At 43.8% G+C, this 15,185-nt stretch overlaps 1 protein-coding gene across 1 annotated transcript in view; it reads right to left on the bottom strand.

The window, feature by feature from the left end:
• DNAH8 (dynein axonemal heavy chain 8) overlaps positions 1-15,185 on the bottom strand; it is a 406,563-nt gene that overhangs the window by 217,055 nt on the left and 174,323 nt on the right. The window contains exons 37-39 of the mRNA XM_054978191.1: positions 10,235-10,396; positions 8,867-9,091; positions 8,042-8,214 (exon numbers count right to left, since the gene is read on the bottom strand). Of these exons, the coding sequence (XP_054834166.1) occupies positions 8,042-8,214; positions 8,867-9,091; positions 10,235-10,396 (560 nt within the window). The remainder of the gene's footprint in view (positions 1-8,041; positions 8,215-8,866; positions 9,092-10,234; positions 10,397-15,185) is intronic.

Below are 15,185 nucleotides of genomic sequence, written 5' to 3'. Positions count from 1 at the left end.
ACATGAAGGCCCTGGGAGTGGCCTGTGTCTTGCTTCACTTCTTCGCCCCAGTGAGAGTACCCCGGGAGATTTTAATGGACTGCAGTAAACCCTTCATGGCCAACCTGACAAAACAGCTGTGCCAGATGCTGCAGGTGCAGCAGGTCTTTACAAGTATCTGTCACCTGCAAACAGATGACCTCGTTGAACACTTTAATCATACACTGAAGGTCATGCTGAGAATGATGGCCCATGACTGGTCTCACCAGTGGGACCTGTACATAGACCCCTGCTGTTCACGGTAATGGAGACCCCACAAGTGTCCATGCACAAGCGTCGCCCCCTTCGAGCTCGTTTATGGCTGGAGGCTGTGGGGTATTCTGCATTTGTGGGGTATTTTGACTCTAATCTGGAGAGGCGGGTTTGATTCCCCACTCCTCCACTTGAAGCCAGCTGGGTGACCTTGGGCTAGACATGGCTCTCTGGAGCTCTCTCAGCCCCACCCACTTCACAGGGTGTTTTGTTGTGGGGATAATGACATACTTTGTAAACTGCTCTGAGTAGGCATTAAGTTGTCCTGATGGGTGGTATATAAATTGAATGTTATTATTATTATTATCTGGTGGAAGAAGAGTAGGGGCCCCTGACCTGAGGGGTGGCTCAGCCCACCCTAAAGTATGTCCAAGACCTGCAGGACTGCCTGGCAACAGCACAAACCAAAGCCCAGCAACATCTGGCTGATGCCCAACAAGCTCAGAAAAACTACTACTACAGGAGGGCCAAGTACCACCACCTTCAGGTTGGTGACCAAGTATTGGTGAGCCAATGGGTAATGGCTGCAGGCCCAGGAGACTCCTTGCAAGGCCCCTTCCCGATCACGAGAGTACTGGGACCCCTCTCTTATAAGGTCCAGTGTGGGCCCCTGTGGCGCCAGTGAAAGAGGCTGCATATCAACAATCTCAAGGACTGGAGAGAACTGAGACCACTCTACTACCAGCTTGTGGATAAACCCCTGGATTTGCCGGAAGGTGAGTTATCGGAGGCCTCCAGGCCCGACATGGGGGAGGGACCCCAGCTGGAAGGGGGACTATCGGAAAGTCAGCAGAAACACGTATGAGAGGTCCTCAGGCAGAACCCCCAAGTCTTTTCCCAATGGCTGGGCCACACTAGTGGGATATCTCATACCATCACCACACCCCCAGGGAAGGTGGTCCATACCCTGTGGCACCCACTACTGAAGAAGTAGTGGGACACTGTAGCCTGGGAAGTAGAGGACATGCTGCAACTTGGGGTCATATAACCGTCCCAGAGTGCCTGGAGGCCATTGTGCTCGTGGCCAAACCAGATGGGGCTGTGAGGTTTTACGTTGACTACCACCAGGTTGATGAGATAGAGGCATTCGACACCTACCCTATGCCCCGAGCAAACATACTGATAGATCAGAAATACAGATAGATCACCCAGTACCTGTCTGTGCTGGACCTCACAAAAGACTACTGGTAGGTCCTCATAGCCCCCAGCAATAAGGAAAAGATGGCCTTCACCAACCCCAGGGGCTGTTTCAATTCACCATGATGCCCTTTGGTCTGCATGGTGTTGCAGCCACATTCCAGAGGTTATTCGACCATATGCTAGCTCATTGCCAGGAATTTGCTCAAGCCTACATCAACGACATAATAATCTTCAGCCCTGACTGGGAATTGCATATGCAGCATCTGGACAGTCCTCCAAGACTTGAATGAAGCCAGACTGTGTGTGGACTAATCCCTGGAACAGCAGAGTGAGATTTTGAGAGCTGACCTACCTGGGCTACCAGGTGGGCCAGGGCAAACTCTGTCCAGTGCCTGAAAAGGTGACAACACTGGAGCAAAGCTCACAGCCCTGCACCAAATGCCAGATGCACCAGTTCCTGGGGCTAGTGGGGTACTACAGCAAGTTTGTCCCTCATTTTGCCAGCCAGTCCAGCCTCTGTTGCCTGAAGAAGGACCAGCTGGCCAAAATCCAGTGGAATGCCCAACGCGAAAAGGCTTTTGAGACCCTGTGGAAAGCGCTCTCCCAGTCCCTGGTGTTCTGCAACACAGACTCCAAGAGGCCTTTCTGTTGAGACTGTTTACTGTCAGTGACAGCTGGCTAGATCAGAATGATCTAGCCTGACAGGTAGTAAGTCACATGACTGCATGTCATGTGATACACAGGGATAATTAGACTCAGTCATGGTGAGTCAGCAACTATTCCTTGATTGTTTAATTGGTGTAATCTCCTGTGATTAAGCAATGTGTACTAAAGGGGTGCAATACTGTTATGTGGCACCCTCTGTTGGTTACACAAGTCTGGCAGAGCTTTATGTCAGTCAGTCTTGTGAGTGCTTGTATTATAGTCACTGTAAATAAACTTCATACACTTTTCATAGTGTGTGTGTGTGTGTGTGCTTCTATAGCGGCAGTTTCCTGCAACCCGGCATTGCTGTCCACACCAAGGAAGATGTCCTTGACAGGGTTATGGGCCCAGAACGCGGCTGTGGTGCTGGGTTCAAGGGCAGTGAACTGTGAGCTGCATTCAAGAGGCAAGGCAACAGAGAGGCCAGGAGTGGCTACCTTCAGCAAGGAAGGAGGAGACGGAAAGAAACCTGTCCACTCACGAAGGTGTGCTGGAGGAGGAGGAGGAAGAGGAAGAGCTCCAGGTTCCTGTTTTGGTTCCAGCCCTGGTTCCTGTCCTAGACAACAGCATGGCACAGATCCAGATGGGGCTGCCGGTGGACAAGCTCACCTCCAGTAATTACAGCATCTGGGCACTGAAGATGCAGCACTACCTCGTCAGGGAGTCGCTGTGGGAAAGTGTGGATGCACCTCCTGGTCAGCCAAGTCCTGCAGAGCAGGTGAGAGACAAGAAGGCTCTTGCCACCATTGTGTTGTGCCTGGGAGATGATCAGCTTGTACATGTGGCTAATGAAACCAGCGCAAAAGCAGCCTGGGACACTTTGAAAGAGATATATCTGCAGCAGACTGCTGGGTCTGTTATATCTCTTACCAGGAAGCTGTACCGGATGCAGTTGGCCCAGGGAGGTTGTGTAAAGACTCACATAAACTCCATGGCAGAGTGTTTTCAGAAGCTACTTTTGAGAGGGAAGACTGTTACTGAGCAGGACAAAGTCTTAATCTTACTCTCATCACTTCCTGACACTTACCTTCCATTAATTGCCGCCTTTGAGTCTCAAGACCTGGCTACATTGTCCTTGCAGCATATTACAGGACGTATATTTGAGTTTGCAGAGCGATTGGCAGCCAGTGAATCGTCCTTGCTTAAGGCTGGGAACGGAGCCAAGTCTGGGAACGGTTCCAAGAGACCTGATAAGGAAACTCAGCACAGCTGGAGCAGCTCAAGCAATGTTTCCAAGCCGAGTGCAAGTGAAGAGGAGAAGCAGTTCACTTTAACTATTCATCGGCATTGCTTTGGTTGTGGCTCATTAAACCACCTTCGTAAGTTTTGCCCGGTGTTAAAGGCAAAGAGCAAGAAGAAAAGGGTTCCAGATGAAACTGACAACGTACCCAAGAGCAGGCTTGTGATCTCGAGCCAAGTGTCGCATAATGATTGGTTGCTTGATTCTGGTGCATCACGGCTATTTTGTTGTGATAGAACCTTGCTCCGTGACATTCATCCTTCTAAACTTAGTCATGTGAACCTGGCTGACGGCAGTGCAGTGCAAGTTGCAGAAGAAGGAAGTCTTGACTTCGCAGCATTGGGACATGTGTTCCATAATGTATTGTATGTACCCAAACTAGAATCAAATCTGCTTAGTATAGCTTGTTTAACACAAGCAGGGTTTACTGTGTCCTTCTCACTAACATCATGCACCATATCAAAGGGGGATAAAGTGTTAGTGACTGGGAAGCTAAACAATAATGTGTATATGGTTCAGAATGTGCCAGCAGGTGCTCAAGTAGTTATGAATAAGAGTCCCCATGATGGGTGTATTCATTTGCTGCACCGTAGGCTAGGGCACATGGGGTACAAAGTAATTAACAAAACTTTAGCTTGTCTGGGAACAGAGAAGGTAAAAAGCTGCAACAATTTCCTTGATTGCCAGGTATGCAAATGTGTAAAGGCAAAAGCGTCCCCCGTGGCAAAAGCCAGTACCAGGGTGACCACAAGACCTTTAGAATTGGTTCATATGGATGTTTCTCGTCCTTATCCTGAGCGTTTCACAAAACTAAAGTATGCACTCTGTCTAGTGGATGATTATAGTAGATTTGGGTGGATTTATCCTTTGAAGCATAAATCAGAGGTATACCAAATTATTAAACATTGGTGCTGCAGGGTAGAAAAGCAGCTTGGTGAAGAGTTAACTGCTATTCAAACTGACAGAGGAGGTGAATTCGTGTCAAAAGAATTCAAACATTGGCTGGAGAACCGAGGTGTTTACCATAGAGTTGCAAATGTTGCCACACCATCTGAGAATGGTGTAGCTGAGAGGAGAAACGGTTTGATTCAACAAGTAATGAATGCTATGTTGGCAGATTCAAATCTGAACAAGAGGTTCTGGGCAGAAGCAATTTGTGCTGCCTGTTTCATATGCAACTGTGTGTGGTCCAGCTCAATTAACCAAATCCCTTACGTTATGTTGTTTGGAAAAAAGCCTAAAACAGATTTCCTAAGAGTGTTTGGTACAACAGTGAATATTCCTTTATCTCAGAGGAGAAAAGGTGGTCCCAAGTCCAAACGATTGGTGTTTTTGGGCTATCAAACGGGCATGAAAGCTTACAGGTTTGCAGATTCGCAACAACAGCTAAGTTTCAGCAAATCAGCTAACTTTAATGAACATGGAAATTGGGGTAAACTACATGGAAGGGAGGAGCAGAGTCAAATTGTGTTACCCATTACTAACGAGGCTGAAGATGTGCAGCAGCCTGAGGCTAGGCAGGAGATAAAGCAAGAGGCAATTTCTCCAGGTCAAAAAGCCTCTGAACATGCACGAGGTAGTGTACAGCAGCAAGCTGACATACAGCCAACTTGTGTGTCAAGTAGGCGCACTAAAGGCTGTCCTGTTAGGTATGGTTATGATGCCAAGGTTACAGCATCTGTTAATTATGTGTACATACCAGAGCCTAAATCATTCCAGGAGATACTGAGTTTTGAAAGTCCTGAGAAAGAGGCTTGGTTAGCCGCAATGCAGTCTGAATATGACTCCTTGGTAGAAAATAAAGTGTTTTCAGTTACAAAATTGCCTGCTGGAAAAAAGACTGTGGGTTGTCGCTGGCTGTACAAGGTTAAACAGCTGCCAGATGGTAGTTATCAAAGGAAGGCCTGATTAGTGGCCAAAGGTTTTTCTCAAATCCAAGGTGCAGATTTTGATGAAGTGTTTGCGCCCACGGTGAGGGCAGAGTCCTTACGTTTAGCATTGTGTAAAGCAAGTCTGCAAAATCTTGATGTGCATCATTTTGATTTCCAAACTGCTTACCTTAATGCAGATCTGGATCAAGTATTATTTATGGATCAGATTGAGGGGTTTGAACCACAAAACAAAACACTGGTGTTGCAGTTGCACAAATCAATTTATGGTTTGAAACAAAGTGCATTATGTTGGTACAAGTGTATAAGCACTAAGTTGTCCAGCATAGGGTTTACTGCTGGGATTGCTGACAAGTGTGTGTTCAGCAAACAGGGAGAAAGTTCCAAGAATTTATAGTTTTGTTTGTGGATGATCTATTGTACCTCTGTGAGAATGACAAAGCATTGAACAAGTTCAAAGATGAACTAAGTTGTCAATTTAAGGTTAAATACCTAGGTCCCATCAAGCATTATTTGGGTTTGGATGTGACAAAGAATCCTGAAGGGTGTTATGAGTTATGCCAACAGCAGAAAATAATGAAGTTGTTGGAACAATATGGCATGACAGATGCCAAACCTGTAAGTACACCCATGACTACTGGATACCTTAAAGAGCCTAAGGACCAAGAGTTAGATTGCAAAAGGCAATATTTATCTTTGGTCGGGGCATTACTTTACTTAGCATGCTGGAGTAGACCTGATGTGTTTTTGACAGTGCACTGGTTATGTCAACAAAGTGCTAACCCTTGTAACAGGGATTGGGTGGCTGCCAAGCGAGTAGTTTGCAAGCGGGCAAGGAATAAAAGCTTGCAGCAGACATATTCTAATCAGGTATCAGATGGTTTGGCAAGCTGTGGGTGACAAGTTTGTAACCCTAGAACATTGTAACACAGATGAGAACATTGCTGATGCATTTACCAAGAGTTTATGTGTTGAAAAGTTTAAATATTACAGGAGTTACCTGGGAGTCACTTCTGTAAACAGGGAGGAGTGTTGAGACTGTTTACTGTCAGTGACAGCTGGCTAGATCAGAATGATCTAGCCTGACAGGTAGTAAGTCACATGACTGCATGTCATGTGATACACAGGGATAATTAGACTCAGTCATGGTGAGTCAGCAACTATTCCTTGATTGTTTAATTGGTGTAATCTCCTGTGATTAAGCAATGTGTACTAAAGGGGTGCAATACTGTTATGTGGCGCCCTCTGTTGGTTACACAAGTCTGGCAGAGCTTTATGTCAGTCAGTCTTGTGAGTGCTTGTATTATAGTCACTGTAAATAAACTTCATACACTTTTCATAGTGTGTGTGTGTGTGTGCTTCTATAGCGGCAGTTTCCTGCAACCCGGCATTGCTGTCCACACCAAGGAAGACGTCCTTGACACTTTCTTGGTGCAGGTGATGCCTCAGATGTGGAGATAGGGGGGTACAGGAGTAGAAATATCTGGTTTTATTCCTCAGTAGGAAACTGCAACTCGCGGAAACCAAGTATGTGACAGTGGAGAAGGAGGCACTGACAGTGAAGTTGGCAATAAGGGCTCTTCAGTTCTACCTCACTAATAATTCCTTAACCCTGGTAACCAACCATGTCTGCCTCCTGTGGATGGCCCAGATGAAAGACAATAACCCTCGCATCCAAAGATGGTACCTCACCCTGCTTCCTTTCAGCTTCACGAGCTGACACTGTCCTGGGTGCAGTCACACAAACATAGACTACATGTCCTGGATCCATGAAGAGGGTGTGTCTGGGGCCATCAACGCCTGCTCCAGATGTGGTGACAATGCTTCCCCGCCAGTGCCCGGAGGCTGTGGGGTCAGGCACAGCCAGCCTGAATGCTGCCTAGCCGACCCCCCACAACAACTGAAGGTGGTGCAGAGCACACTATTGGAGGGCAGGAGAGAGCCAATGAAACTGGGCAGCCAGCTAGGTGGTGTGGAGACGTGGTAGTGGCAAGCTGCAACCCAGCTGGGAGACGTGGCAGTGCAGCAGCAGCCAGCACTGATGCCACAGCCTCTGTGGAAGCCCAGGAACCACCCAGGCACCGCAGGAGGGCCAAGCCAGACGATGCTGGGGTGGGTACGAGTGAGATGCCAAGCGAGCCCACCGAAAAGGAAGGTGGGATTAGTTTAGCCCCAATGCTGGCAAGCCATTGGGCTCTGACTTGAGAGGGAGGTGGGGCACTTCACTGAAGGACAGGACCAGAGCCCGTCACAAGAAGGCAACACAGGTGCAAGTGGTGGGAGCACAGGGGAGCAGGGCAGCTTGAAGACAGATTGCCTGCCTCATGGAGGGGAGGGCTGGAAGGGTGCAATAAAGGGAGGGCTCCCAGTGAGGCCAGGGAGGAAAAAGCTGGGGTAACCTGACTGCAGCAAAGGAAGTGCTTAACCCAGTGGGCGGGAGGAACCACCAAGTGGTGCATTCCCCTCCCCTGACCTATCTGAGGCTTAGGGAGACCTTCCCCACAGCAATTGGGAAGGTGGCTGAAGGTGGCAGCGGTGCGGCAGGCAGGGTAGCAGCTCACAAAAATATTTAAACATGAGATGGTATATCTTTAATTTACTTTTGGGATTCTAATAATGCTTAAACTTTCACCAAGTGTGGAGGATGCACATGTCTAAACCTTAAACCTAATCCTTGGAAAATATTCAGAAGCAGCAATTAGGGGTCAGGCCCTCAGTTTGGAGTATTCCTATTCAGTATTGTTTGCACGTTTTTAAATAATTCATTGCTTCTCACCTGTCTGTTAAAGGTGTTATGACCAGACGATCTGTACATCCCAGAAATTCATTTTGGTAAACAAAATCAACATCAGTAATAGATACCAATGTCTGATCCAGATCTTCCTTAAAATAAAATCTGCTCTGTTTTAGCCACTCAAAATCAGTCACCGATCTGATATGCAGTTTAACCTTAAAAAGAGGGGGAAATGCAACCTGAATAATACCAAAAATGTATAGATATAATTTATTATTCATAATTTGGTGGACTTAAATGAGGAAGAGATCACAGCTATTGCTTTAAAACAAGGGTCTCCAACAGGCATTTCACTGGATACTGCAGAGTAGCTCATGCTCCCCTAGAAGACCTAGGAAAAGATCACAAAAATATCTGCTCTAGGCTTTTTTTTTAAAGTGCTTATTTCATAGGATTTTCCTTTGTGCTGCTTAGATTCATTTTGGGGGCTCTTCCTAGTCCATGTTCTATTTCTAGGACAGAACAAAACTTTGTAAAATGCTGGGATGGGGAGAATATCTCAAGATATAAGCTTCCTTACTGTCTGCAGAGTTTTAGAAGAAGCAACTGTTAGAGTGGAGTTTGAAGGAAAACAAACTGCCTAAAGACTTTTCTGAAGCTGAGAAACTATAGATTTAAAAGTGCACTTGGGGGAGGGGGAGGTTGTAATGAAAAAATTGTTAATGTTATCATTACAATATTAGAGGCTTGTGATGATGTGCTAATCAAAAAGCAGATCCATTACAGGCTCTGATTGGAACCTGTGACGATCACATTGGTCAGATATAAAATATATTAAAGTTTCAGAAATTAATATTTATACTTTACCAAGTCATCAAATATATCACGCTGATGCACATGAATGGTAATAAGGGTTTCAAACTTCACTCTGTCAAACTTGGAAAGATCATGAGTAGTCTGGCCAATAAGAGTATTTAGAATATCCAGAAATTTCTGATTGGTTACTGACATGACTTTCCTGTCATCTTTTGCATTGGTTAAGGCTTCTTCTGAATCATGTGTCCACAGCATCTGAATTCCCAACAACCCTACCTATAAATTTAACAAACAATTAATCAGAAATACATATGAACATTAATAGTGCACTCCACTTTAGGTAAGTAATGTCCCAACAGCTCATAGTTTAAAATTATAATTTGTATTTGTAATCCGCCCTGAGCCTAATTTAAAGTGATTAACTGGAGTGATTAACAACTAGGTTTGTGCTATGGAATTTTCTTTGTAAGTAGAAGTTTGTATGTTTCAAAGGTGATCATAAGTAAATTTGGCTATTCTTTTATTGCATTCTGACAATGAAGGAGATAACTTAATACAAAACCTACTCTTCTGGAAACCCATTATGGCATAAATATGACCCTATTGCCCCCTTCCCCACCTGCCCCCAAATACAAGGAAACAATTTTGAAAATTTGCTGGAAAGCTTCCAGTAAACAGCTCTCAATGTTGGAATATTGTCTAGCCCCTCCTGTCCAGTGCTCCCTCTTGAACTACAAATGAACTGTGCTTTCACAAATAAGTGGATGACTAATCATTACAGGCTCTCTTAACAATACTTCAGGTATCAGACCACATGAAAATAAAGAGGCTGTGTTTCTCACAACACAAATCTTCCATGGCTCTGTTTTTTGCTTTTGTTTTTTCAGTAAAAGGCAAAAGCATTCCCTTTGCTATGCAGGAAGGTGAAGTCAACTCCCCAAACTGTTACAATACCAAATGGAACTGGGAGAAACTGTTACTTCTGTTGAGCACATCATTATCTGTCCCATTCTGTCCTCCTTTGCCTAAAATCTTTTAGATAATTAGTTAATAAATAAATTGACAACCATACCATTCAATTGATCTGATATATGCCCGTAACAATAAAGATTATTTAATTGCTCTTTCCCTTCCTTATTTTCTCTCATCCTTAGCTATTATATCACAGATAAAGTATGTCTGTCATCAAGCATATGTTAATCTTCAGGTAAAACAAATGGTTTTGAATACAGTCCAGCCATTGTTAAGCAACTGATTTCACTAATAATCAAGAGAACTTAACAGTGAGTTGATGTAAATGCATAAGCCTCAGCACAGAAAAGTGTCAGCCCATTAAGTTTTTTGTTCTTTTTTCAGCATGCAGGCCAATCCCTGTCTTGCTAGTATGGTTATTCTACAAACTGCTTTTGTATTTCTTACCTGTGCTGGAAAATGGTAAAGGAAGTTCAGCAGCTGGTACCCTGGATCACTAATCTGATAAAATGCTGCTCGAATTACACAGTGCAATGAAGACTGTTGCATCTTCAATAGATCCATCAGCCAGAGTTCTACAGGTCCTTTTGCATTCACCGGCGTATCCAACTAAAAATTAAATTTGTGTTAATCATACAAAGTGGGATTATATATTAAAAACTAGTATGTTTAGTACCACTACATAAATGTATTAGAAGGAAGAATTGGTGTTTACTATTGAATTCCAATAGTGTACATGCCCAGGGAATAAAGTCAAGAAATTGGACTGGAGTCTTCACAGTGTCATTGGGACACAACTGCCCTAACTCTTCTACAGCTTCAGAGAGTCTATGTCATAGTAAAAGACCACATTGTCCTGAAGGAGGACTGGTGACAGCGGAAACCGATACGTCCTTCCTTGTGGCATTCCGGACAGGGTGGAGAACTAAGCCTATCTTGGCCAATAACGGGCAATTACAATTGCTGATGTCTTCTCTCTCACCATTTTGCTGAGTGTTAAAGTCATGAGAGGGAGATGAGGGAAGGCACAGTCCCATGTGTGGATGCACAGAAGAACAACGATGAACAAGAGTTCTCTTCCCCGGTCAGAAACATAATTTTACAGGCTAAAAAGCCTTTCCCCAAAAAATCTTACCTGGGAAGTGGAAACGTTTCTCCCTTTGGGCAGTTGCACAAGGTTTAGCCTCTTCTTTGGCTCCCTTGCTGGCTGTTTTAGATTATCTGGTCCTATTAAAGAACCAAGGATTCTCTAACTCCTCTGTGAAGATCCATCTGGCAGCCATTTTGGCCTATCATATGAGGGTAAATGGTAGGTCCTTTTTTGCACAACTAGAATGCAAGCCTTTCCTTAAAGGCTAAGGCTTAGCTAATGTTTACCCTCCTATGTCCAAGTCCAATTCTCAGAGAAGCCTATCTTTAGTTTTAACAACTCTTATGCATAATTCAGAGAACCAGTTGCATCTTTTATTACAATGTTAGGTCCATCTATCAATATGAAACTGATGATTTTTTTAAAAAAAATGCAAAAGCCCAGGTGGCTCAAGGAAGGGGAGATGGCCACTTCGGGTACCAGAAAAAGCAATGTGGTTTGAAAACAAATAGTCTCTGCTGCTCTGGGCTCTGTCACAACAGAGGTCAGTTTGCCATGCCAGTACTGACCTCTACCACCTGACTTTGGGTCAGCCTGGTCAAGGGTCTCCAGTTTGGATGAGGAGGAACTGCTCCTCTTTTAGGCTTCCCTATGCAAAGATTTCTCCATGTGTTCCTTTTCAATCTTAAAAAAAAAAATCATCCCTTATATCGATATAGGCATGCACAAAAATAAGAGAGGTGCTGTGATGTCACCAATGATGAAGATGCTACAAGGGTCAAGCTATTTAGTACATAGAATAGCTATGGAAATGGAAGGACACCTAAAGGCTTTTTTCCATGCGGACACTGCGCAGGATGTGCTTGTGCAATAACTAGAAAAACATTTCAGAATTCATCCAGTACAAAGACCTTTTTTATTAACTCATTCAGCAATTGTAATTCTAGGGGAATAATTTATATTATTGAATGTCCTTGTAACCTAATGTCTGTGGGAATGACTACCAGACCTGTCAAAGTTAGAATTTGTGAGCATAAGAGCTGTATTAGACTAAAAAAACCTGTGTAAACTCTTACAGAAAAGGGAAGTATTTTAGATTTACCACCTACAGACGTTGACACCTATGGAACTGAATGAAGAAATGGACTGGACCTCCTGTGTCTAGATGGGATTGGTATGTGTGGCTGGGTGCCTGCTGTTCTCCGTTGGACAGAGTGGATCTCTAGATGTTTTAGCTTTTTTCCTCTTTTTTCTCCCCTCTTCCCCGCTCCCTTTTTCCTCCCTCCTTGGGAGCAGAATTACAGACCACATGAGAGGTATTGCATCATCCATTTGTTTTACCATATAGTTGACCAACCGTATACGAAAAATGTGCCATTTTATTTCAGTTACAGGTTGATGCCACACACATCCAGAAATATTGGCAACTTTACACCAGATTGGTTTGCAGGTTTGAATGATGGTAATGTTAAATGATTACTTATATAAAATTTAGCTCATATATACATTCTGTTTAATGGATTATGAAGAGCTTTGTGTGAATGCAGTTACCATGTGAAGGAATGCATAGTCGGCTCTATATATTTTTTTAATTGTTATTATAAGAATTACATTATTACGCTGTATTCAAAAATATTTTAAAAGGTTTCGCAACAAATATAGAACACTTATATTTCATATAATATGTAGTATAAATTTACATTACACTACATATTATATGAAATATAAGTGTTCTGTATTTTATGGTTGTTGTGGGTTTTCCGGGCTGTATTGCCGTGGTCTTGGCATTGTAGTTCCTGACGTTTCGCCAGCAGCTGTGGCTGGCATCTTCAGAGGTGTAGCACCAAAAGACAGAGATCTCTCAGTGTCACAGTGTGGAAAAGATGTTGGCAGGTCATTTGTATCTACTCAGGAGGGGTGGGGTTGAGCTGAGTCATCCTGTAAGAGTTTCCCAGGGTGTGGAATGCTAATGGAGGGAGGCTTCACAGTATCCTGAGGAGGTTCTTTTGCATATGGATTGGTGCTTGATGCGCTAATCTTCTCTGCAGGGCTATTGTCGAGTATAGAGTGTTTTGTTAGCCTGGTGTTTTTCAGAACTGGAAACCATGCTCTGTTCATTCTTAAAGTTTCTTCTTTCCTGTTGAAGTTTTGCTTACGCTTGTGAATTTCAATGGCTTCCCTGTGCAGTCTGACAAAGTAGTTGGAAGTGTTGTCCAGTATTTTGGTGTCCTGGAATAAGATACTGTGCCCTGTTTGAGTTAGGCTATGTTCAGCCACTGCTGATTTTTCAGGTTGTCCAAGTCTGCAGTGTCTTTCATGTTCTTTTATTCTTGTCTGGATGCTACGCTTTGTGGTCCCGATGTAAACTTGTCCACAGCTGCAGGGTATATGGTATACTCCTGCAGAAGTGAGGGGGTCTCTACTGTCTTTTGCTGATCGTAGCATCTGTTGTATTTTTTGGGTGGGTCTGAATACTGCTTGAAGGTTATGCTTTTTCATAAGCTTTCCCATCTGATCAGTAATTCCTTTGATATATGGCAAAAACACTTTTCCTGTAGGAGACTGTTTTTCCTTGGTTGTTTGATTCATCCTGGGTTTGATTGCTCTTCGGATTTCATTTCTGGAGTAGCCATTTGCCTGAAGTGCGTGGTTTAGATGATTAATTTCCTCATTGAGAAAGTGCGGCTCACATATCCGTCTTGCACGATCCACTAATGTTTTCATTATGCCTATTTTCTGTCGGGGGTGGTGATTGGAGTTTTTGTGTAAGTACCGATCAGTGTGAGTTGGTTTCCTGTAGACCTTGTGACCAAACTGAAAGTTTGCTTTGCGGATGACCAAGGTATCCAGAAATGGGAGTTTTCCCTCGATCTCTTTCTCCATTGTGAATTGTATGTTCAGGTGGATGTTGTTGAGATGATTCAAAAACCCCATCAATTCTTCCTCCCCATGGCTCCAAATGATAAATGTATCATCCACAAACCAGAACCATACACTAGGTTTGTGGGGTGCTGATTCTAGAGCTGTTTTTTCAAAATGTTCCATGTAGAAGTTTGCTATAACTGGGCTGAGAGGGCTCCCCATGGCCACCCCATCCATCTGTTCATAAAATTCGTTATCCCATTGGAAGTAACTGGTTGTCAGACAATGATGGAATAATGCCAAGACCACGGCAATACAGCCCGGAAAACCCACAACAACCATCGTTCTCCGGCCATGAAAGCCTTCGACAATACATTGTTCTGTATTTGTTGCGAAACCTTTTAAAATATTTTTGAATACAGCGTAATGTAATTCTTATAATAACAATTTTAAAAAATTGTTCCACTTGTATTTCCAGATAGCAACGTTTGGCCAGAATTGATATAAACAAGGTTCTGGATGTGTAGGTTTGTTTTTATGACTTTTTGTAAAAGTGTGTATTTATTGACCACTGAGGAAGGCCTCTGTGTCTGAAATGTGCATGGTCTTCTGTTGGTCATTTGACATATTCATTAATTATGTTTGGAACATATTACAGTTTATGTAAAGCTTGCTTTGAATTCTTAATGCAGCCTGACATTCAGGCCTTGTGGTTTTAATTTTATTATTGTGTACACTGCATAATAAATAATTATTCTGATTACATTTTATTTGATATAGCTTGACCCTTGTAACATCTTCAGGATATTTCTGGTTGCGTTTAGGTTTTTTCCTCCACCTTCTTTTTTCTTTGCTGTTACCAATGATGCCACTGATGACAACAGCACCCTCACCTGAAAATCCTGATTATTTAAGGCATGTGCGGAACAGAATAAACTGACTCCACAACTATAAAAATGCAGAAAGAGGGCAAATATGCAGAAGAACCATACCCAAATTAAATCCAATGCTTGAGGATCTATTTTTAAGAAAATCAGGCATAAATCGAGTGTGTGGAAAAATCCTTAGCCAACTTCCTTGGAGGGGTGGACAGGGTGAAGAAGAGACTAATTTTAAAATTTCATACAAAATCTTACTACATAAAAGGGTAAGTGTGTTCGAGATGACTCACCCATTTATCCTGGCACAGGCTTTGTCCTGGCAAGCCTCTGCAGCCTCAGAAGGGCCTGCAGGTCGGCTCCGCCCTTCCCAGCTCCGATTGGGCTGGGCCAGTGTAGGGCATGCCTGGCTGGCCTGCATTCCCCTTGCCCAAGCCTCCATCAGCTGTGGGGAGGAGGGGGCATAGGGGGGCAGCATGGTTTGGTTGCACTTCTCCTCCCCAAACCTTGATCTGTGGTGGGGGGAGCCACAGGGGGGCGGTGTGGCTTGGCTGCACTTCCCCTCCCC

The sequence above is a fragment of the Eublepharis macularius genome, chromosome 1 (assembly GCF_028583425.1).
Source record: "Eublepharis macularius isolate TG4126 chromosome 1, MPM_Emac_v1.0, whole genome shotgun sequence".
In the NCBI taxonomy this organism is placed as follows: Eukaryota; Metazoa; Chordata; class Lepidosauria; order Squamata; family Eublepharidae; genus Eublepharis; species Eublepharis macularius.
The sequence above is the reverse complement of the archived record's forward strand: the minus strand, read 5'-3'. Positions and strand labels throughout refer to the sequence as shown.